The following is a 25,683-nucleotide window of genomic DNA, read 5'->3' as shown; positions in this document are numbered from 1 at the left end:
AAAAATATAAAATTTAGAAAAATGCATGACATTTTTATTTGAATCGATTTGGACCGTACTCCATATGAATTATTGTTTGAAGATTATTTCATGCAAAAATTGACCGTGACTGCGACTCAAATGGTCCATACGCTTAGTCCAATTTTGGCTATTTTCTATTATGAACATTTCGGCCGGTATCTCATGAATAAATGTTTCAATGTTGTCTTCCAATGCGTCATTTGAAGCCGGCTTGTCTGTATAGACAAGAGCTGTAACATAGCCCCACAAAAAATAGTCTAAAGGCGTTTAATCGCAGTATCTACGGGGCTAATTGACCGGTCCCGAATGTGAAATAAAATATTCACGTGAAATAAAATGGCATGTGGCACCGTCTTATTGAAACCACATGTCATGCAAGGCAAGCTCTTGCATTTTGGACAAAAAAAGTTGGATATCATCTCATGGTAGCGCTCACCACTCACAGTTAAGATTCGCACCATCTTTGAAGAAGTACGGTCCAATGATGCCACCAGCCCATAAACCACAGCAAACTGTGAGTTTCTCTGGATGTATTGATAGCTCTTGCAATGCTTCTCACTGATCTTCACTCCAAAATCGACAATTCTGATTATTTATGTACCTTAAGATTCACATCATCTTTGAAGAAGTACGGTCCAATGATGCCACCAGCCCATAAACCGCACCAAACTATGACTTTTTCTGAATGCATTAGTAGCTCTTACAATGCTACTGGCTGATCTTCACTCCAAAATCGACAATTCTGCCTATTTATGTACCATTTGAGCAAAAATGAGCTCGCGATGAACTTTCTTAATAGAGCTTGCATTTTGATAATAAAATTCAATAATTTGCAAGCGTTGCTCCAAGTAAGTCGATTCATGGTTAAATTATAGACCAAACTGAAGATGTTTAACAGTGAAACAAAACACGAAACGTGCGTGAGCTCTTTAAACTGGTGTTGTTAAAAAGATAATAGTTAAGTTCGGCCGGGCCGAATCTTATATACCCTCAACCATGGATCGCATTTGTCGAGTTCTATACGCAGTATCTCTTGTTAGGCGAACAAAGAATATTGAATAAGAACTGTTATGCTATTGGAGCTATATAAAGTTATAGTTCAATTCGGTTTATATGGCAGCTATATCAGGTTATGAACCGATTTACGCCATACTTAGCACAATTATTGGAAGTCATAACAAAACACCTCATGCAAAATTTCAGCAAAATTGGATACAAATTGCGCCCTCTTGTGACTCAAGAAGTCAAGATTCAAGATCGGTTTATATGACAACTATACCAGATTATGATCCGATTTGAAACAGATTATGATCCGATTTGAATCATATTAATTAATAAAGTTGTTGGAAGTGATATCAAAACTTCACTTGCAAAATTTCAGTCAAATCCGACAAGAATTGCGCCCTCTGGAGGCTCAAGAAGTCAAGACCGAAGATCGGTTTATATGGCAGCTATATCAAAACATGGACCGATTTGAACTATTTTTGCAATTGTTGACAAGAATTGCGCCCTCTAGAGGGTGAAGAAGTCAAGACCGAAGATCGGTTTATATGGCAGCTATATCAAAGCATGGACCGATTAGGTCCATTTACAATCCCAACCGACCAACAATAATAAAAAGTATTTGTGCAAAATTTCAAGCGGCTGGCTTTTCTTCTTCGAAAGTTAGCGTGCTTTCGACAGACAGACGGACGGATGGACAGATGGACGGACATGGCTAGGTCGACTTAAAATGACATGACGATCAAGAATATATATATACTTTATGGGGTCTCAGACGCATATTTCGCGGTGTTACAAACAGAATGACGAAATTAGTATACCCCCATCTTATGGTGGTGGGTATAAAAATCACCCTTTATAAGTATTCCATATCGTTTGCAATTCATTTTTCAAAGGATGTCTACTTAGTGATCAAAAACAATCCTTTCAAAAAACAACAAAAAAAAAAATCAAAGTTTCTAACGTTGAATGTCGCAAATCAACATTTTTCATCCTCATCACCATTGTCATGTCCAAGTTATTTAGGAAAATATATCAACTTGCCCAGCAGCAATACATCCATTTCGAATGAAATACAAATTGACTTCATCCGAACATTGAGAAAATTTCAAGTTTGCTAGTGAAGAGACTCAATTGAATTGTTCTTCAACATTGCTGCAACTGTTGCAGACAGACAGCTGTTGAACATGTCCAACAGGCTGCTGAAAATTAGGCGTTGTTATTAGGTGGTCAAAAGCATCAGAGCACAAAATAATGACACGACTCTTATCTCAACTATAGTCATTAATTAATGTTCATTCGTAATAATTTCAAGTTGGACATTAGAGGAGGGACTCTCTAATGTGCGACATATTTTCAGGTTAGAGTGTTACACTGATTTACAAAAAAAAACTAAAACAAAAAAATAATCTAAGAAACCAATCAAATGATATTACAGTAGCAAACAGATTTTCTGACTAAGTTTAAAAATAAGGTTTTTTGTTTTTCGACATTTATGCAATAAAAAATTTGTGAAAAAAAAAATTTGTAAAAAAAATTTATTTATTAATTTTTATTTATTTCTTTGATTTATCTCTTTGATTAAGCCTGCTTGGACAAAAAAAACGTATTACAATGATATATACTCCTAAATAAATATTAAAAAAATTAAATACTTCACAGTTACACGACATCTATACAGCTTCATCTTACTGAGTCAATACAGAATGGCTTGAATAATGGAAAAGATTGTGTCCTTTTGTCTCTTGACTTGACTAAGGCATTGAGAAATTAAGGGACAACTTTAACTTTTCTAAATCTGCTTGCAGGCTTGTTATGTCGTATGTGTGCGGTAGATCACAATTTGTTGATTTGAATGGAGCTCGATCTAGCATTATTCCCCTTTCTTCTGATGCGCCGTAGGGATCGGTCTTAGAACCTCTTCTTTTTATACTCTACATTAATGATTTTTCTGAATTCCTTGGACCTAACTTGTGTGAAACCTTTCTTTTTTTGCAGACGATATATATCTTCTTTTTAGTGTGGATCGTGGGTTTAGCTATATTTTGTAGATGAATATTAATGCTTCTATAGGACGAATCTTGTTATGGTCTAGTCTTAACTCGCTTTCTATCAACCCTTCAAAAACTAAGGCATTACAGTTTGGATCCCAGACGCAGCTTGGTTTTCATATTTTTGTGGGGAATTCTGGAGATAATTTTGTTGATACGATTAAATGTTTGGGGATAGTGATTGATAAAGACCTTAATTTCGGTTATCATATTGACTCTCTCCATTCACGTGTTTATTGTATTTTGCGTCGGTTGTATTCGGCAGGTATTTATTTCCCTTCGTGGGTGAAAGTCAGACTTGCTCATGCTCTGTTAATGCCTCAACTTTTATATGGCTTGGAAATAACGTCAGGAACGTTTGACTATAATCTTCTAAAACTGAAACGGGTGATGAATGCAGTAGCTAGGTTTGTACGTGACGTGTTTGTGACCACATTTCAGGGTCTGTCAAATCCTTTTTGGGAACTTCTTTTGATCGTTTTATTGATCGACGAAATATTTTATTCTTTTACAAAGTTATAAAAAGTGGAACACCGGTAACACTGCATAGATACTTCAATTTTTCTCGCTCGAGTAGGAGTACTCAGATAAACTTGCCCCGTATATTTAGGTCTGTTTTCGAAATATCATTTTGTATTCGGGTGACCAGGTGCTGGAATGTATTGCCCGCCGAGTTAAGAATATTTTCACACTCGAATAATGTTTTTCGCTTAAAACTTATTAACTACTATTCTACAGATCAAACTTATTGTTGTTGCTTGAATCTTTTTGTATTGCTAACGCGGGGCTTTTTAAAAAGTCGAACAGTTTAAATTTTTGCATAATCTTGTTATGGCTGGGGAGCCATATGAAATTCTTACATCGTACACGCCTGATCGAAACGCATATTGGGAATCAATAATTTTATGCCTTGCACCCAACATTATCTGGTCTTTAAGAATATGTTCGAAAACTTTAGAAAGTACTGGAAGAATTTAAATAGGTCTTACATCATCAGGACCACGAATAATAGAAGAGTTAGGAATTGGTACTACAAGCGAAATTTTTTCAATACATCAGGAAACACAGAAGAAATCAAAATAGAATTAAAAAAATCCCAATTCAAATCAGAAGTGTAGGGAAATAAAAGTTTAAGAAACTTGATAGGAATACCATCAACACCAGTGGACTTAGCCTTAATTTTTCCTAAAGCTAACGCAACATCATCAGTATTTACACAACGAAAAGAAACCGAATCTCCAATATCGGGAAATGATTTAAATTCAATATTAATAGGTCGGTTAGCTCGAACACCGGAACCAAAAAAATTGTTAACCGTATCAACATCACCATCATACATTAGATTGTCATCACCAAAGCAACCAGAACCCTAAAGAACACGCCAAAAAGTCCTTGGAATCTAAACTACCAAATCGTTCAGAATAATATCTATTTCTCTCCTTCCGTATAACGGATTTGGCCTTGTTCCGATATTTACAAAAAGTCCTCCAATTCTCAGGAGTACGATGCTCTTGATATGCACTATATGATAAATCTCTAAGATTCAGAGCAGACAAAATCTTACTGCACTTCATCCAATCACCGCCATCATTGTGAATCCTTTTTCTTACAACAGGCACGAACGCAAAATGATAATCAAAAAGCAAGGTGATACGAGCATCTAAATCATCGACTTCAGAAGTGTTAAAGAAGGCTGCATAAGAAGGCCGTCCCAATCAATATGTCCATAGTAGTACCAGTACTCTATTTATGTTCTCAAAAGCCGCCAAAATGATATTAAAAGATGAAAAAAAAATAAGTGCGTGGTGAGAAATGAATGGACAGTGAACTTGATTAGAGTAACAGGTCATTGAGCCATCACTTACTAGCATAAAATCTATTAAAGATGATGATCCATGAGCAACACTATAATGGGTCGGTCTAGAATTGTGTACAATAGATAAATCAAGCTTAATACAAACAGATCGCAATAAGGTAATCATCGATACATTAAATAAATCGGAGTTAAAATCACCCACAAAAATGACTTTTGAGTGGTTCAAAAGAATGTCATAGTGTTGGTCCTCAAAAGACATGATATCGCCGACAGGGGGAAGATAAACCACACCAAATAAGAGATTCATATTACCAGAGGTTATTTCAAGGAAAAGGGACTCACATTTTCCCAAAACAGAAGAACGAAACACAGCTTTGTGTTTCAAAGTATTTGACAAATATACACCTACTCCACTACCCCTCATCCCATCACGGTCATTTCTGGAAAATCTGTAGCCCGGAATACTAACGGCTTTACTAGAATCAACAGGTTTCAGCCATCTCTCAGAAATTCCAAAAACATCCAGCTTGGATTCAGACAAAATCGACTTGAGCTCGTCAAACTTGACAGAATTTGGAGAGGGTCGAATAGTCTGACAATTTATATGTCGCACATTAAATTTCCCAACCATTGTGCCCAAAACAGAACTAAAATTTGCATAATTGCTAACAACAGAACCCATATTTAAATAAATCAAAAGTGAAAATTACTACCATGGTGGGGAACCAAACTGTTGATATTAGATATAGCAATAATTTCCTTTTAAAACTTAAAAACATTAAAAACTCCATCAATGGCACAGACAATCATTAATATTATGAGATCAAAAATGTAATTACTTTTCAGAGAATGTTAGAAAAATATATGCTATTACACAATGACTTCTACACTGTTTAGCATTCAATTCATTTATGGTCCGAATCGGACTATAACTTGATATAGCTGCAATAGCACAACAGTCCTTATTCATTATTCTTTGTTTGTCCAAAAAGAGATACAGCGCAAAGAAGTCGACAAATGCGATCCATGGTGGAGGGTATATAAGATTCGGCCCGGCCGAACTTAGCATGCTCTTACTTGTTCTATGTTTGTTGCCTCAGGTTTCAATCAATATCAAAAACCTTTTTTGGATATACTCAATCCTATTGCAATGCTTTACATAAAACGGATTCCAAATAATATTGGGTTGCCCAGAAAGTAATTGCGGATTTTTTAAAAGAAAGTAAATGCATTTTTAATAAAACTTAGAATGAACTTTAATCAAATATACTTTTTTACACTTTTTTTCTAAAGCAAGCTAAAGTAACAGCTGATAACTGACAGAAGAAAGAATGCAATTACAGAGTCACAAGCTGTGAAAAAATTTGTCAACGCCGACTATATGAAAAATCCGCAATTACTTTTTGGGCAACCCAAAAAAAACAATTGTAAAAAAGAAATGAATGAGAAAAATAGTACCAACATTTAACGAATATATGATTTTTTTTTTAATTTTATGATTATACAAAAGTTTTGCTTTTCACTTTAATCACCAATTTCTATTACATAAAACTATGCTCTTCCCTGAGACTTTAATTACTGCAAAATATAATCTTTCATCATTTCATTTATCTAAAATGGAATTAAGGATTATTATGGAATGATGATTTTATCCTCTAAGGATTAATTGATGCCATAACCGGTAGTTAAGTAATTATAAATGTAAGAATGTAAGATCCATAAAAGAACGGATGGTAGTAGGCCGATTACACTACCAGTTGCTTGTGTCTGTATGTGACTGACTACACTTAGTGACTATGATGCACAGCTTGGTTTGGTTTGGTTTGGTTGTGGCCCAGGACGGGCCATATGATTAATAACATTAATAAAGTGTAATAACAACATTTATAAAGATGTTCGATAATACCTCACATCACACCAAAGTGATTGTATCGAATGAGGTGATATACATTCTGGGCAAAAGAAAAAAAAACTAAAACATGCAGTGAGAAAGAGAGTACTTTCTAAAAGGGTTATTAAAAAAGTATAAAATGAACCGGAAAAGATGTGGACAGCTAGAATGTAAGCTAGGAAAAAGATGTGAATTGCTTGTAGGTATTGTACACTACCTAGCCAAGCCTGGTTGCAGACAAATTTTGGTACACTGAAAAGATTCGTTTTTAAAAAATTGAACTTTTAAATATTTTTTTTTTCTTTAAATTTAAGTTTTTGAAAATTTTTAAAGAAATGTATTTTTCTCAATTTTATAAATTTAATATTTATAAAAATGTTTTTTAATTAAGATTTTTATAACTTTTCTTAGTTTAATGTTTTGCAGAATATAAGCGTTTGGGATAATGGACGTTTTGGGCCATTTAGTACCATGTATGGCACCAATGAAGTAGGCTACCTCAACCTACCTACCAACCTCAGCCATGTGGTACTAAAGGTATTTAGTACCTTTACTAGAGTTGGGCAACTGACAGAGTGATTTATCAACGCCTAGACAAAAAGTATAAGAGATACGTTTTTGGTACCATTTCATATCAAAAAGTAAACATCTTAAACCTAATTCATATTCTAGATCTATTGACTATTTTTCTACAATATGGTTCCAAAAAATTCTAAATGAAGCACTAAACCGAAACCATTACCACGTTTTTTTGCCTGTAAAGGCGAAGATAATTTTAATTTACAGTTTTTCGTTTTATGATTATGGTTTTGCAGTTTTAGCGAGTTGACACCATATACCGAATTCCTACAGATGTTTTTCTACCGGGTAATTACCAAATGCTTGGGTATTTATTGGTGGGTAGGCAGTTGGTTAGTAAGTGGTTGGTAAGTAGTATATGGAATGATGCTGATTGGTAATTGTGTAGTTGGTAACAATTCCATTGGTAAATAAGTGGTTGGTAAGTAGGCGGTCGGTAAGTGGATGATTGGTAAGTAGGCGATTGGTAAGTAGGCGATTGGTAAGTAGGCGATTGGTAAGTAGGCAATTGTTAAGTAGGCGATTGTTAAGTAGGTGATTGGTAAGTAGGCGATTGGTAAGTAGGCGATTGGTAAGTAGGCGATTGGTAAGTAGGCGATTGGTAAGTAGGCGATTGGTAAGTAGGCGATTGGTAAGTAGGCGATTGGTAAGTAGGCGATTGGTAAGTAGGCGATTGGTAAGTAGTTGGTTGGCAAGTAGTTGGTCGGTAAGTATATTGTTGCCAATAACGTGCATGTTAAGTAGATAACTGGGTGGTTGGAAAGTACGTGATTGGTAAGTAGGTGGTTAGAAAGTAAGTGATAAGAAAGAAGGCGGTTGATAGGCAACTAATTGGTATCTGTGTGATTGGTAAGTATACGATTGGTATGTAGGTGCTGGAAAATAGGTGGTTGCGAAGTAGGTGCTGGAAATAGGTGATTCGTAAGTAGGTACTGGTATATAGGTAATCGGTAATTAGGTGCTGGAAATCGGTGATTGATAAGTAGGTGCTGGTATATAGGTAATCGGTAATTAGGAGTTGGAAACAGGGTGGGAAAGATGGTTGGTACATGCGTCGATGGTAAGTGATTGTTAAGCTAGTGGTTGGTCGGTAAGTGGATGGTTGGTAAGTAGGCGATTGGTAAGCAGTTGGTCGGTAAGTAGATGGTTGCCAATAACGCGCATGTTAAGTAGATAACTGGGTGGTTGGAAAGTACGTGATTGGTAAGTAGGTGGTTAGAAAGTAAGTGATAAGAAAGAAGACGACTGATAGGTCACTGATTGGTATCTGTGTGATCTGTAAGTATACGATTGGTATGTAGGTGCTGGAAAATAGGTGGTTGCGTAGTAGGTGCTGGAAATAAGTGATTGGTAAGTAGGTGCTGGTATATAGGTAATCGGTAATTAGGTGGTACATGGTTGGTACATGCGTTGATGGAAAGTGATTGTTAAGCTAGTGGTTGGATGGTTGGGAAGTAGGTAGTTAGTAAGTAAGTAGTTGGTAAGTAAGTAGTTGGTAAGTAGGTGGTTGGTAATTAGTTGTTGGGTAATTAGATCGTTGGTAATTGTGTAGTTGGCAACTTACGTGGATGGTTAGTAAGTGCTGGGTAAGTGGATGGTTAGTAAGTAGGTAGATGGTTGGGTAGAAGGTGGTTGGCAAGTATGTGATTGGTAAGTAAATAGATGGTGGTTGGTAAGAAGGTGATGAAAAGCAGGACATTGGTAAGTTGGTGGTTGAAGTATGGGTAATTTACTGGTTGGTAATTGTGAAGATGCATTGTTAAGTAAGTGGTTGGTAAGCAGATGAATGGTAAGTAGGTGATTGATATGTAGGTTGGGAAGAAGGTGGTTGGCAAGTATGTGATTGGTAAGTAATTAGATGGTGTTTGGTAAGTAGGTGATGGAAAGCAGGACATTGGTAAGTTGTTGGTTGGAGAGTGGGTAATTAAATGGTTGGTAATTGTGAAGATGCAGTAAGTGGTTGGTAAGCAGATGAATGGTAAGTAGGTGGTCAGTAAGTAGGTGATTGATATGTAGGTTGTTGCTAAGTAGTTGTGTGGGAGGAAGATAGTTGGTAAGAAGGCGGTTGACAAGTACGTGATATGTAAATAGGTGATTGGTAAGTACGTGATTTGTAAATAGGTGGTTGATAAGTAGGAAGTTCGGTAAGTAAATAGAAGATGGTTGGTAAGTAGGTATTAGAAGGTGATAATAAGGTGGTAAGCAGGTGATTGGTGAGTAGTAGACAGTAGATGGTTGGTAAGTACGAGATTAGTTAGTAGGTGGTTGGAAAATATGTGATTGGAAAGTAGGTGGTTAGAAGGTAAGTGATAGGTAAGAAGGCGGTTGCTAGGTAAGTGGTTGGTAACAAGGTGGTGGAATGTCTGTGATTGGTAACTAGGAGTTGGAAAGTAGGTGGGAAAGATGGTTGGTACTTATGTGGATGGTTGAAGGCCGCCGCGAGAACATAATAAAACGATTTGTCAGCGATGTCTATCCCCTTCTAATGCTTGGGACTTTTGTGAGATACTACACAATCTGGTATGTCAGGAATGTAAAAAAAAATCTACACAAAGAGGCGTCGCATTGCAGCATGCCGTTCGGACTCGGTCACCGTAGCGCAGAGGTTAGCATGTCCGCCTTAAGACGCCTGATTTCGAATCCTGGCAGAAACATCAGAAAACTTTTCGGCGGTGGTTATCCCCTTTTAATGCTGGCGACATTTGTGGGGTACTTTGCCATGTAAAAACTTCTTCCCAAAGAGGTGCCGCTCTGCGGCACGCCGTTCGGACTCGGCTATAAAAAGTAGGCCTTATCATTGAGCTTAAAATTGAATGGGACAGCACTCTTTGATTTGTGAGAAGTTTGCCCCATTTCGTTAATGGAATGTTCATGGGCAAATTTGCATTTGCAAGTAGGAGGTTGGTGAGAAAGTGATTAGTTAGTAGGTGGTTGGTAAGTAGGGGGTTGGTAAGTAGGTATTTGGTAAAAAGGTGGTTGGTAAGTATGTGATTGGTAAATTAATAGAAGGTGGTTGCTAAGTAGGGGGTTGGAAAGAAGGAAGTTGGTAAGTATGTGGTTGGTAAGTAGATAGTAAGCAGGTGGCAAATAAGGGAATGGTAAGTAGGTGGCAAATAAGGGATTGGTAAGTAGGTGGTAAGTAAGGGATTGGTAAAAAGGTGAAAGGTAAATAAGTGATAAGTTAGGGACTAGTAAGTAGTGAGTAAGGGACTAGTAGTGATAAGTAAGGGACTAGTAGTGATAAGTAAGGGACTAGTAGTAAATAGACTAGTAAGTTGGTAACAACGTGAAAGGTTAGTCGATAAGTAAGCAAACAAAAAATTGGGGTACATGGACGATGCAGAACGCATTGTGACGGGAACATACGAGAATTAAGAACTTGGAAAGGGCGGTTTGTAACTGGTTGGTAAGTGGTTAATTCGTGTTTTGTCAGTAGTTGTTGCGCTAACTTTAAACGAAGTTCAGAAGTTCACCCACAAACGCTTTATGTTTGGAAGTATGTCATAATAGAAGAACACATAGAATATTTGTAATATACGATTTAAAATACGCCCCATTGACGGTCAAGAGGCAAATCTGAAGATCATCTATGTCATCTACGGGGGGCAGACTCTTACTCTAACCACACTTTTCAAAAACACCAGATCTCGGAAAAGGGTCATCGATTTGAAATTTTGTATCCTCCCTTTATGGTAACCCAAAAACACAAAATTAGTGTATACAACTTTAGGGTCAAATAACCGTGGGGGACGCCCTACCCCAAATCCCACCCAAACGGACATGTTTACCGATTGGAACAATATGGGTATCAAATGAAAGGTATTTAAGAGAAGAGTACGAACTTGATATAACAATTTGACCCCAAGTGTTAGGGGGCCCCCCCCTACCCCAAAACCGCCCAATTGTGACATGTTTGCCAATTGGGACAATATGGGTATCAAATGAAAGGTGATTGGAATATGAATATGAAATAGAATAGAATATGAAACTTTTATGAAAAATTGGGGTCAAGTCCCAAGGTCTGTACATCTCAAAACCCGCCCCCAAAAGCACATGGCATGTGTGTGATTCAAACGAAAAATGCTTGAGAGTAGAATACGAAACTTCTACAAACATTTAGGGTCTATCTCCAGGCAGGTCGCCCACCGAATTTTAATAAAAGATATTTGACAGTAGAATACGAATACGGGTCAATTCCCGGGGGGTCGTCGCGCACCAAAATTATGGTTCCAATGGACATGTATACCAAACGGGCCAATATGGGATTCTAACGAGAGATATGTATATGAGAGTTGACTACGAATATAAATTATTTTCAAATTTTGACCATGTCAAAAGGGGGTCACAAACACTTAATGGTGTAGCGAAGCACACATGGACACCTAGTTGTTGTTGTTGTAGCCACATTGCATATGGAGGTTGCAATCATCGTCAAACTCGTAAGCTCGTTCCGGTCCATAGGACCGATCGCCGCGGGAACGTGATTATTTAAAGGGGTCAAAAATCTCGCCTTGTCATATCGAGCATTATAGACACTCAGTATAGCTCGATACCGCTGATTGTCCGCGACTGCAGTTGCAGCTACTACATAAACGAAGCATCCCACTATCCGCACCCTGTGGACGCGCCCGGTAGCTCCCAGGTGAGCTTCTCATGATAACTACATATGACCACCACACAGATCGAAGGTCAAAGTTCCAGACTGTATGGTTTTCATAGTTATGCCGTGCCGGGACAGAGGGTATTACATTGATTATGACTTGATTGCACTATGCTTGGTATAGATATAGAACATCACGTGCAAAATATGAGGTCAAAAAGGATTAGAAAGAAGTCAAAATTGGTTTATATGGAATCTACATATATGTCTATGGGTTGTCCAAAAAGTAATTGCGGATTTTTTAAAAGAAAGTAAATGCATTTTTAATAAAACTTAGAATGAACTTTAATCAAATATACTTTTTTTACACTTTTTTTCTAAAGCAAGCTAAAAGTAACAGCTGATAACTGTCAGAAGAAAGAATGCAATTACAGAGTCACAAGCTGTGAACAAATTTGTCGACGCCAACTATATGAAAAATCCGCAATAACTTTTTGGGCAACCCAATATATAAATATTGGATCCATCGTTGCCAAGGTTAGCATGTCGGCATTTGAAGTTGAGCGCCTAGGTTCAAATCGTAGCGGGATCAGAAAAAATTTTCAGGGGTTATACCCTCGTAGTGCCTATAAAAACAATAAAAAGTTGGTATGCTGCCATCAGATGATGTTACGGAGACACTGATGAACACTCAATGAATTTCTAAATGTGGCAAAATAGATGAAAGAAATTCAACGGAAAACCCTTCCGTCATATGGACACCACGTTTAGCGATCTAAAACTTGGTAACCATATAAAAATGTTCTTAGCCAAACTATAGCCTTTGCCATGGTAGAAGACTATAGCCTCTATCAGGTTTAAAGCTAAATCGTTTTACTAGAAGGGCATAGATTCTTCAGCTCATGCTATACTTATTCTAGTTTCAAGCTTTGGACCAACCTTTTTTTATGTGTATAAAAAAAAGAAGAATTTTTCTCTTCATTTGTGCTCTAGGCGTTTGCGTATGGACATTGAGAAAAACTGGCCACCATCACCGGAAGTAGCAAATGTTGTGTTGTCCGAAAACAACTATTCTAGCGCTAAGAAAAAGAAGTTGTCGAGGCATGTGAGTAGGAAGACTGGCAGACAGAGTAATACAGGTAGTCGTCGTTGTTGTTTGTTGCAGGTCGGCCAAAAGCAAGATATTAAAGTGCGTTAAGAACAACAGCTAACAATGATGACGACGACGACAACGCATGGGGAGCAGGCATCATGCGCACTCCAGCAATTGAGTGGATTTTCTGTCTCTGTTTTAGATTTTGGACCAGTTGCCCAACGACTTTGGTGGAGTGGTGGTACGTTAATTGCATGCGTCTTCTCTCTGCATCTGTGGGTAGTTCACAAATTCTCCTTAGATCAGGTATCATTATTGCCACATAATGCAAGGAAATGTTGTTTGGAAATAAAAACTTCTGCAGAGTTGTGCCTTCATGCAAGCGGTCGGTCAGAGGAAATGACTGCCATGGCATGCCATGGAAGTCATCTTTGAAGTTGGAATAAATTTATAAAAATAAATACCAAATAGCGGATGTATATTCCGTTTTAAGAAAAAAAAAAGAAAAATAGATCGCCACCACCAACACCATAAACCTGTTGCAAAATTCCGGTGCGTGTATAGAATCTTGAAGCAACGAAATATCTGTGTGTGTTTGTGGTCGTCGATAAGCCAATTTTCAATTGAAAGGATACATCTGCTGAGAGAGGAAACATTTATGCATTTTGATTTATGACTTATATGGTGTTTGGAGTGTAGCAGCAGATTCACTTTAACCATTGCCATTACGCAGCCAAGTGTTAAGTGCCAAGGAAGTTAAGATAACAAGAAAAATGTTACGTGTCGATTTACTACTCGAAACTTCATGGGAGTTATTTGAAACTAAGATAAGAGCAATAAGTGCTCTAATAACATCTATTGGAAAGGAAATAAACTATAAAAATTGGGAATTTTGACTTGGAGATTTATGGCAATTTTAAGGTTTGAACAAATTGTGGTCTACTATGTGGTGCATAGAAAATTTGTCTTTTTATTAACCATCGAAGATTCTCAAGAAAGGAGGAGGTTATCCTTTAAGCGATAAAAAGTTTTCTTTGTTTCTCTTTTGAGATGAACTCAATGATCGGATAAAAAGTTTTGACTCCTTTGAATTGAATGTTGAAGACCATAGTAGAAGTCATTGTATAAAATTTCAGGCGATTCGAGTAAGAATTGCACCCTTTAGGGACTCAAGAAGTAAAATAGAGAGATCGGTTTATATGAGAGCTGTATCAGGCTATAGACCGATTCGGACCATATTTGACAAGTAGTTTGAAGGTTATGGGAGAAGACGCTGTACAAAATTTCAGCCAAATCGGATAATAATTAAGCCCTCTGGAGGCTCAAGAAGTCAAGATCCCAGATCAGTTTATATGACAGCTATATCAGGTTTTGGAGCGATTTGAACCATTTTTGGCACAGTTGTTGGAAGCCTTAATATAACACGTCGTGCAAAGTTTCAGCCAAATCGGATAAGAATTGCGCCTTCTAGTGGCTCAAGAAGTCAAAATTCAAGATCGGTTTATATGGCAGCTATATCAGGTTATGGAGCGATTTGAACCATACTTAGCATAGTTGTTTGAAGTCATAATTTAACACGTCATGCGAAATTTCAGCCAAATCGGATAGGAATTGCGCCCTCTAGAGGCTGAAGATGTCAAGACCCCAGATCGGTTTATATGACAGCTATATCAGGTTATGGACGGATTTGAACCACACACAAGACAGTTGTTGGAAATCATAACGAAACACCTCATGCAAAATTTCAGCCAAATCGGATAAGAATTGCTCCCTTTAGTGACTCAAGAAGTCAAGATCCAAGATCGGTTTATATGGCAGATATATCAAAACATGGACCGATATGTCCCATTTACAATACCAACCGACCTACACTTATAAGAAGTATTCGTGCAAAATTTCAAGTGGCTAGCTATACTCCTTTGAAAGTTAGCGTGCTTTCGACAGACAGACGGATGAACAGATGGATGGAACGGACAGACGGATGGGCGGACGGACATGGCCAGATCGACTTAAAATGACATGACGATCAAGAATATATATACTTTATAGGGTCTTAGACGAATATTTTGAGGAGTTACAAACAGAATGACGAAATTAGTATACCCCCATCCTATAGTGGAGGGTTTAAAAACAGGGTCAGCATACGAGCACCTCAAGCAGGAATTGAGGTGCTCGTTCCACTAAGGAACAGGGGAAAACTTCTTATATATCAATGAGTGCAGTCGGAGTCAAGTTCAAGCTCAAAGATAAGATAGCCGAGTCCGAACGGCGTGCCGCAGTGCGACACCTCTTTGGAGAGAAGTGTTTACATGGCATAGTTCCCCATAAATGTTGCCAGCATTGGGGGGAGAAAACCTCTGCTGAAAATTTTTTCTGATGGTCTTGCCAGGATTCGAACCCAGGTATCGTGTTGTTTTGGAACGCCCCATAACAATTGATCTCCTGGGTACATTTGCTTTTTAAATTAATTGTTATTAAGATGGATGAATGTTGATGCTGGGTTTAGAGGAATGGTTGCTAAAGAACGGACGTTGCTTATGAATTGAAGGACAGTAAAGGGGTGAAGGATGATAAGGAGATGAAGGACGATAAAGAGATGAAGGACGGTAAGGAGGTGAAGGACAGTAAGATGGTGAAAGACGATAAGGAGGTGAAGGTTGGAAAGATGGACGATGGATGAGGAGCGGACTTCATTGAAATAGTCGATGAGTTGAAGGCTGCTGAACCTTGTTGAGGTCTTCGGAGCTGGTCGTGTGGAGTGGGAAGGTGATTGTGTGGAAGTGTATTGCTGTTGGTTTTGAATGTTTTTCACATGGTGTCGCTGCTATTCCTTGTGAATAGCGGGATGTATACCGTGTTGTGTGAATGTTTCGTTTGCATTCCTGTTTTGACTCAGTCTAGTGCTGAGTCATTTTGGACCATGCAACCTGTCATGATGTCCTGGAACTTCGGTTTCAGCCTGACTAAGGGCCCCATATGAGAGTAATGTAGTGGCGGTGGTTTGGACCTAAAATAAGTTTTGTATGTAATCAACCGGGTGCCGTGACCCAGAGAACGGAAATAGTTTCAGATGGTGCTCCGCTCCTAGCCAAGGGGGAGATCACGTCCAAACTACGTGGGATCGAATTGATACTCATGCTAGCTTCGGTTATGTATGGGAGCGATGGTAAAGGGTGATTTTTTTGAGGTTAGGATTTTCATGCATTAGTATTTGACAGATCACGTGGGATTTCAGACATGGTGTCAAAGAGAAAGATGCTCAGTATGCTTTGACATTTCATCATGAATAGACTTACTAACGAGCAACGCTTGCAAATCATTGAATTTTATTACCAAAATCAGTGTTCGGTTCGAAATGTGTTCAAATTTTGACAAATTTTGTTCAGCGATGAGGCTCATTTCTGGTTGAATGGCTACGTAAATAAGCAAAATTGCCGCATTTGGAGTGAAGAGCAACCAGAAGCCGTTCAAGAACTGCCCATGCATCCCGAAAAATGCACTGTTTGGTGTGGTTTGTACGCTGGTGGAATCATTGGACCGTATTTTTTCAAAGATGCTGTTGGACGCAACGTTACGGTGAATGAACACATTTCGAACCGAACACTGATTTTGGTAATAAAATTCAATGATTTGCAAGCGTTGCTCGTTAGTAAGTCTATTCATGATGAAATGTCAAAGCATACTGAGCATCTTTCTCTTTGACACCATGTCTGAAATCCCACGTGATCTGTCAAATACTAATGCATGAAAATCCTAACCTCAAAAAAATCACCCTTTAGAAACAATTTTTCACCCGGGGTTAAGAGCCCTGCAGGATTAGGCCAACACCGCAGGTGCCTGCGCCCATTAGGACTTGTCTCCTTGGTAAGAGAGAATGTTCCATTTACTGAAGGAGCAAAATACCTGGGTCTTTTGGTGGGCACGAAATTGAACAACAAATTCAACATATGGAAAAGGGCAAGAGAGCCATTGGCAAAAGTTGGAGGTTTAAACCGAGTATCATACCCTGGCTGTATACTGCAGTTGTCAGTACTATAATGTTATATGGTGTTGTGGTCTGGTGGACGGCACTTCAAAAGTCAACCTACTGTTCAATACTCAGCAGGATCCAAATGATGGCTTGTTTGCTGCATTGAGGTTGTCATATATGAAGAACCACCTTTCGTCAGAATCCGGTTAAAAAGGCATAATTTGGACCAAATTCGACATGGAAATTGAGTTGTATAATAAGTACAAGTCATTGTTCAATTTTGCAGATCTAAATATTGATCTTTTTGGTAGCTATATCTAAATATAGACCGATATGAACCATATACGACAGGGATGTCGAAAACCTTAACATAAGTCACTGTTTCAAATTTGAGCGAAATCGGATTGTAAATGTACCCTTTATGGGGCCAAGACTTTAAGTCGAGAGATCGGTATATATGGTAGCTATATCCAAAACTGAACCGATCTAGGCCAAATTTAAGAAGGATGTCGTAGGCCCCAACATAACTCACTGTCCCAAATTTTGGCAAAATCGGACAACACAAATGCGCCTTTTATGGACCCAAAACCTTATATCCAGATATCGGTATATATGGGAGCTATATCCAAATCTGAACCGATTTGAGCCAAAATGCAAAAAGTTGTGGAAGAGCATAACACAACTCACTGTCCCAAATTTCGTCGAAATCGGACAATAAATGCGCCTTTTATGGGCCCAAAACCTTATATCGAGAGATCGGTTTATATGGCAGCTAATTGTCCCAAATTTTGGCGAAATCGGACAATAAATGCGATTTTTATGGGCCCAAGACCTTAAATCGAGAGAACGGTATATATGACAGTTATATACAAATCTGAACCGATTGAAGATGGATGTCGAGTGGCCTAACACAACTCACTGTCCCAAATTTCAGCAAAATCGGATAATAAATGTGGCATTTATGGGCCTAAGACACTAAATCGGCGGATCGGTTTATATGGAGGCTATATCAAGATAAAGTCCGATATAGCCCATCTTCAAACTTAACCTGCTTATGGAAAAATAAGAAACTACGCAAAGTTTCAGCTCAATATCTCTATTTTTTAAAGACTGTAGCGTGACAGACTGGCGGACATGGCTAGATCGTCTTAGATTTTTACGCTGATCAAGAATATATATACTTTATAGGGTCGGAAACAGATATTTCGATGTGTTGCAAACGGAATGACAAAATTAATATACCCCCATCCATCGGTGGTGGGTATAAAAACTATAATCGGAAGCTATATCAGATTTTGGACCGATTCTGCTCATATTTGGCGCATGTGTTGCAGGTCATAACAGAAGTGATTGTGCAAAATTTTAGCGATATCGGAAAAGTATTGCGCCCTCTAGAGGAACAAAAAGTGCAATCGGGAGATTGGTTTATATGGCAGCTGCATCAGGTTTTGGTCCGATTAAGGTCATACTTGGCGCCTCTGTTATAGCTCAGAGAAGTCATTGTGCAAAATTCCAGCCAAATCGGATACGAATAGCGCCCTCTAGGGACGTATTATTGGGAGTTTGGTTTGTATGGCAGCTGCATTAGGTTTTTGTCCGATTAAGGCCAAACTTGCCAAGTCTGTTATAGGTCATAAAAGAAGTAATTGTGAAAAATGTCAGCCAAATTTGGCAAATCTGTTGAATTTCATAGGAATAACGCCCTCTAGAGGCTCAACAAGTAGAATTGGGATATCGGTTTATATGGTATCTATATCAGGTCTTGGATCGATTCAGACTCAATCCTTACTAGAAATCACTGAAATCACTTTATTAGTCATTGTTCGAAATTCCAGCAAAATCGGATAAGAATAGCGCCCTCTAGGGGCTCAATAAGTAAAATTGGGAGATTGGTTTATATGGCAACTACATCAGGTTTTTGTCCGATTTGGGCCTTACTTGGCGCCTCTGTTATAGCTCAAAGAAGAAGTCATTGTGCAAAATTTCAGCCAAATTTGGCTAATCTGTTGAATTTCATAAGAATTACGCCCTCTAGCGGCTCAAAAAGTATAATTGTGAAGATTGGTTTATATGGCAGCTATATCAGGTCTTGGATGGATTCAGGCTGAATCCTTACTAGAAAATCACTGAAATCACTTTATTAAGATTGTTTTTCTCCCATTTAAAAATAATATCCAAGTTTTCATAAATTTTCATTACACCATACCATTTCATATGCATAAATATATCCGGCGGATAAAATTCCAATTCACATGATGATGATGATGATGATAAAGAGAGCATTTACGTTATAAATCTTCCATTCGATTGCCTTCAAGGAAATAATGGAGACAATTAAGGAGCTTAAATCGAGTTTTTATAAATAAATTGTAATCACATTTTATGGCCCATACAGAGTTAGCGGTGAAAAGCAAATAAAATTCCATAGCTTTATTGTAAGAAAAACAGAAAAATTAGAAAAAAAACAAACGAAATAGTTGAAAAAATTATTCTTTGCCACAGCATAGTTGAATAAAATAAATGTTAAATCTCCCATATTGCGGCATAAACAATAAATCATACATCAATTGCGAATTTGTTTTGACTGTTTGGTTTTTTTTTCATTAAAACTGCTGGGTTTGATCATGGGGCTGCAACAACGCCATCACCACTTCTATTTTAACCTATACTGCAGGGGAAGATCTCCACATGCTTGAGATGCATGTGTATGAACACATACTCATACAATGCTTTGGAAGGATATGCGATAGCAGTTACTGAAGAGATTGCCTAGATAATGGTACAAATAGCTGTTATAGCCCCATATCTACAGTCGAGTATTTATGATCAATTGCAAATGTATGATTTAATGCACTGACAATTTGGTATCAGAAGGAGAGGTAGGAAGAGGGTATTGAAACCAATCGAAATGTGAACTTTCTTCGGCAACTGTGAAGCTTTTCATAAGAAAAAATGAAAATTTTACAAAATTTTTTACAACAAAATTTTGATAAATCTTTTCAATGAAAATAAGATTTTCATAAATCTTTTCTATAGAAATAAAATATTTTTGGTTTGTTTCTAGTAAACTTAAAAGCGGCTGAACTGATTTTTTTTGTCCCTGGTGGAAATAGGGTTCTTCATTTTGAGATATCTGTGAGGGGGACGGACCCTCCCCCTAACCTCAATTTTCAAAAACGCCAGATCTTGGAGTTGGGTGCATCGATTTATGCGAAATTTTGTATGCCTCCTTATGGTTATCCAAAAACACAAAATTGCGATAAGACTTTGTGATCAAAAAACAGAGGGAACGCCCTACTCCAAAAACTTCCCAAACGGACATGTTTACCGAGGGGGACGCCCTACTTCAAAACCCACCCAAACGGACATGTTTACCGTTTGGGATAATAAAGGTATCAAATGAAAGCTATTAAAGACTTAAGTACGAACTTGTTATAATAATTTGATCCCAAGTGTAAGGGGGTCCGCCCACCACCAAAAACCGTCCAAAAATTACACCACCACCACTAAAAACCGTCCAAAAATTACATGTTTACCGATTGGGACTATATGGGTATCAAATGAAAGGTAAATGGAAGTATAATACGAAACTTATATAAAAATTTGGAGTCAAGTCTAGTGGACCTGCCCTACCCAAGAAAACTCCCCCAAACGGACATGTAGACTAATCGGGAAAGTATGGGATTCCAACGAAATATACTATATATATAGTAGAATACGAAACTGACATAAAAATTGGGTCTTATCCAGGGCGGGTCGCCCCATCCCAAAATTATGTTCCAAATGGATATGTACACCGAACGGGACAGTATGGGACTCAAGCGACGTATTTGAGAGTAAAATACGAAACTAATATACAAATTTGGGTCAATTACGGGAGTCGCTTATCCCAAAATTATGTCCCAAATGGACTTGTATACAAAACGGAACAATATATGAGATATATGAGAAATATAGTTGAAAGCTAAATACGAATATAAAATATCTTCAAATATGGACCAAGTCAGAAGAATGGGTGTAGCGAACTCTATCGGGGCAGCAAGTTTTTACTAAAACATTTTTTTTTGTGGCATTGCAATCTGATGAGCTCACTGGCAAAGGGCGAAATCGCGATCGTTGCATTGTCATGATTGTTCTATATGCCTTTGTTTGAGGGAGTTTCTGTGTCAGGATGGCCCCTAGGTACTGGGACCCAATTTTTAATTTTAAAATCTAATTTTACCCCCGAATACCTTTTATTTAAGGCCCATATTATCCCGATCGATGTACTTTTTTTTTGGATTGCTATTGGGGTCTAATCCAGGGCGGGTTGATCCACCCCAAAATTATGCCCCAAATAGACATGTACACCGAACGGGACAATATGAGACTTAAATGAAACGAATTTCAGAGTAAAATAGGAAACCTATATAAAAATTTGGTTCAATTCCAATGGGGTTGCCCCATCCCAAAATTATACCACAACTGGACTTGTATACCAAACGGAACAATATATCAGATTGTAATGAAAGGTACTTGAAATCTAAATACGAATATAAATTATTTTCAAATAAATGGAACCATGTCAAAAGGGGGTCGCAAACACTAATGGGTGTTTTTTTGTTGGCAGCGCAATCTGATGAGCCCTTTGGCAAAGGTCGAAATCGCGATCATTGCAGCCCGCCCCTTATACAATTAACACACCAATATTGCCAAGACTCTTTAAAGTGTATTTAGTGTTTTGTTTTGAAATAGAATGAGGAACTAAAAAAAACATAGGTCTCAGCTGGTTAATCCAAGAACAAACAAAAAAATTAAAACAAAATTTTTTATAAAAAATTCATTTTTATTTTTGGATGGTGATTTTGGGGTAAGGGAGAGTTTCCGACCACTTGTCATGTAAAAAAACTATATAGGCTATTGCTCCTTCCAGACCAATCTCTACACAAGAAATGTTTATATCCACCACCGAAGGATGGGGTTATATACATTTTGTCATTTAGTTAGCAACACATCTAAATATCCATTTCCGACCCCATAAAGTATAGAGTTGCCCAAAAAGTAATTGCGGATTTTTCATATAGTCGGCGTTGACAAATTTTTTCACAGCTTGTGACTCTGTAATTGCATTCTTTCTTCTGTCAGTTATCAGCTGTTACTTTTAGCTTGCTTTAGAAAAAAAGTGTAAAAAAAGTATATTTGATTAAAGTTCATTCTAAGTTTTATTAAAAATGCATTTACTTCCTTTTAAAAAATCCGCAATTACTTTTTGGGCAACCCAATATATATATTCTTGATCGCTGTTGAAATCTAAGACGATCTAGCCATGTCCGTCTGCCTGTTGAAACCACGCTACAGTTTTTAAAAATTGAAATATTGAGCTGAAACTTTGCACAGATTCTTTTTTTGTCCATGGGCAGGTTAAGTTCGAAGATGGGCTATATCGGACTATATCTTGATATAACCCCTATATAGATCGATCTGCCGATTTAGGGTCTAAGGCCCATAAAAGCCACATTTATTATCCGATTTTGCTGAAATTTGAGACAGTGAGTTGTGTGCCCAATATGGCCCAGATCGGTCCTGATTTGGATATAGCTGCCATATAGACGATCTCTCGATTTAAGGTTTTGGGTCCATAAAAGGCGCATTTATTGTCCGATTTTGCCAAAATTCGAGACACTGAGTTTTGTTAGGCCCACCGATATTCCTCTTCAATTTGGCCCAGATCGTTCCAGATTTGGATATAGCCATGTAGACCGATCTCTCGATTTAAGGATTTGGGCCCATAAACGTTAGCCCCTTCGACATCCTTCTTTAATTTGGCTCAGATAGGTCCAGATTTGGATATAGCTGCCATATAGACCGATCTCTTAATTTAAAGTCTTGACCCCATAAAATGCACATTTATAATCCGATTTCGCTCAAAATTTGACACAGTGACTTATGTTAAAAACCGCCCTCGACTGTCACAGATCTCTCAACGGGATGGCTGGACAGGTCAAAATTCTCCTGTTCTGTGTGCCGGGTCACAGAGATATCCCAGGGAACTGTAAAGCGGGCGAGCTTGCGAGACTAGGAACTACTCTACACATTCCAGGGATACTGGAATCTGTGTGTATGCCTCTAGCGACATGTAAGCTAAGTTTTTAGGACCAGACCCGAAGGACAACGTATGATAGATGGTCACAAAGAGGGGGCTGTGAGTATTCCAAAACTATGTGGCCTAATCTAGACTTGAAGAAGTCTACCGCTTTGCTGTCATTGGCTAGAATAGACATCTCTGTCATTGTGTCCATCATGACAGGTCACTGTCTAATCGGAAAACATGCTGACAGACTGAAGCAACGACTTTTGCAGAAGCTGTGAGGACAACGAAGAAGAAGAGACTATAGAACACCTTCTGTGTGTGTGTCCCGCACTAGCAGTCAGAAGGAGTTCCACTTTAGGTTCTTTGTGAACCTGTCTAATTTAGCGGATGTCAACATTCGCAAGTTATTGGGCTTTTAAAGCGATCTGGATGGTTCAACGGTGGGAAGTAGAATGCATCTTCCTTCTTCTGATTGTGATACCACACAATGGACGAAAATGTCTGAGTCTGATGGCAGACTGCCACTTAAGCCTGACCCCAACCTAACCTATAAAATTTGTTGATATCAGAAGATGGGCGGACCCTGCCCCTTATCTCAAAAGCAATACACAAAAATAAAAGTGAACCGATCGGGACAGCATGGGGCTCAATTGAAAAGTATTAAAAAAAATTTGATTTCGAAATGGGGTACTTCATTTGTTGATATCTGAAAAGGGAGGGTCCGCCCCCTTTCGACCCTTATTTAAAAAAAAAAAACAGATATCGATGATGTATAGGCCGATTCAGGCCAAATTTTGTTTGAACTCTTATAGTAAACGAAAAACAAAAGTTTTGATATCCCAACTTGGGGTGGGGTACCTGAAGAAGCTACCCCATACCCAAAAACGCACTAAAAGGATAAATGCTCCAATATTGGATTCAAAGGAACGGTCTTTGAGAGTAGAAAAGAAATATCATATTCAATTTTTGGCCAAGTTTTTGGTGGGCCGCTTCATGCCCAAAAACACCCCCCGCGCCATTTCGGACATACTATTGGGTTGCCCAAAAAGTAATTGCGGATTTTTTAAAAGAAAGTAAATGCATTTTTAATAAAACTTAGAATAAACTTTAATCAAATATACTTTTTTTAAAATTTTTTTTTTAAAGCAAGCTAAAAGTAATAGCTGATAACTGACAGAAGAAAGAATGCAATTACAGAGTCACAAGCCGTTGAAAAAATTTGTCAACGCCGACTATATGAAAAATCCGCAATTACTTTTTGGGCAACCCAATATATACTGAACATGACAATATGGGTTTCAAATGGAAGCTATTTTAGAGTGGAGCACAAAATTGATACCAAATTTCAAGGTCAAGTGTCTGGAAGTACATCCCAACCACAAAACACCCCCAAAACTGGACTTATTTACAAAATGTTTTAAAATTAAAAAAAAAAAAATTGGCGAGAAAATCTTTTCCAGAGATAGAATAAAGACAAAATTTTCTCTAAAAATAAAATTTTGATAATATTCACTTTCGAAATAAAATTTGTTGACATAATTATCCATAAAAATTTTCATCTAAAAATATTTTCTATGAAAATTATATTTTGACTTAATTTTAGGGCTTGACAAAAGCTCGTACTTACATAGGTGAATAACTGGCTGGACTGAAGAGCGCATCATTCTGGCGAGCAGGTGTTCTGGCCAAAGCACTTTTAGCCTGAAACGATAGAAGCGGAAAAGACAGATATAACAAATGAATAATGAACAAATCAATGACTGCATAAAGTTAGCAAAAACATTATCACAACACACACCGCCATTGTTCGCAATAGATTGCAGCATTAAAGCAGAAAATATGAAATGCTACTCTATCAGCCGCCTGTGCCATAGAGATAAAGCCAACTGGAAGGAAGTCTAAGAAGAGGGAATCAAATAGAATTGCTAAACATTCATAAATACGCATGGACAAGCTAACAATTCCAAAGTCATGAAGAACAAACATTTTCACAATTCATTTCACTTCTGGTCTGGTCTTTGGGGCAAGCGAGCGAGCAAATAAACATGAAAATGCACAAAAAATGCCTACAAATTGCGATCAAAACAAAATGAAAAATCATCGAAAGGTTTCAAAAACACTACGGAACAAAAGAAACAGATTTTTCTAAAAAATAAAATTCTGAAAAATTTTTTTAAGAAATAATATTTGACCAAATTTTGTATAGAAATAAAAATTTTATAAAAAAAAAAAAAAAATTGTACAAAAAAAAAAATTAAAAAAAAAATAAAATTTTTACAAAAATAAAATTTTTACAAAAATAAAATTTTTACAAAAATAAAATTTTTACAAAAATAAAATTTTTTAAATTTTTTATTAAAATATTTTGTATTGAAATTTTATTTCTTAACCATTTACAACGGAAATAAAATTTTTAAATTTTTATAGAAATTAAAGTTTTGTCAAAATTTTCTTGAGAAACAAGATTTTTACAGAAAAATTTATTCTGAGTTCGGCTAATGAATCAAATGGTCTGTAACAGCCATTTGATTCATGCGACGAAGCAATTTACAGATTTTTTTTTTTAATTTTGAGCTTCTACACATTTTTT

At 37.4% G+C, this 25,683-nt stretch overlaps 1 protein-coding gene across 1 annotated transcript in view; it reads right to left on the bottom strand.

Moving 5' to 3' along the window:
* Nucleotides 1-25,683, bottom strand: part of LOC106088077 (DNA polymerase alpha subunit B) — a 405,448-nt gene that overhangs the window by 26,816 nt on the left and 352,949 nt on the right. Inside the window, exon 3 of the mRNA XM_059362150.1 lies at nucleotides 24,721-24,794. Within this exon, the coding sequence (XP_059218133.1) occupies nucleotides 24,721-24,794 (74 nt within the window). The remainder of the gene's footprint in view (nucleotides 1-24,720; nucleotides 24,795-25,683) is intronic.

The sequence above is a fragment of the Stomoxys calcitrans genome, chromosome 2 (genome assembly GCF_963082655.1).
Source record: "Stomoxys calcitrans chromosome 2, idStoCalc2.1, whole genome shotgun sequence".
Lineage (NCBI taxonomy): Eukaryota > Metazoa > Arthropoda > Insecta > Diptera > Muscidae > Stomoxys > Stomoxys calcitrans.
The sequence above is the reverse complement of the archived record's forward strand: the minus strand, read 5'-3'. Positions and strand labels throughout refer to the sequence as shown.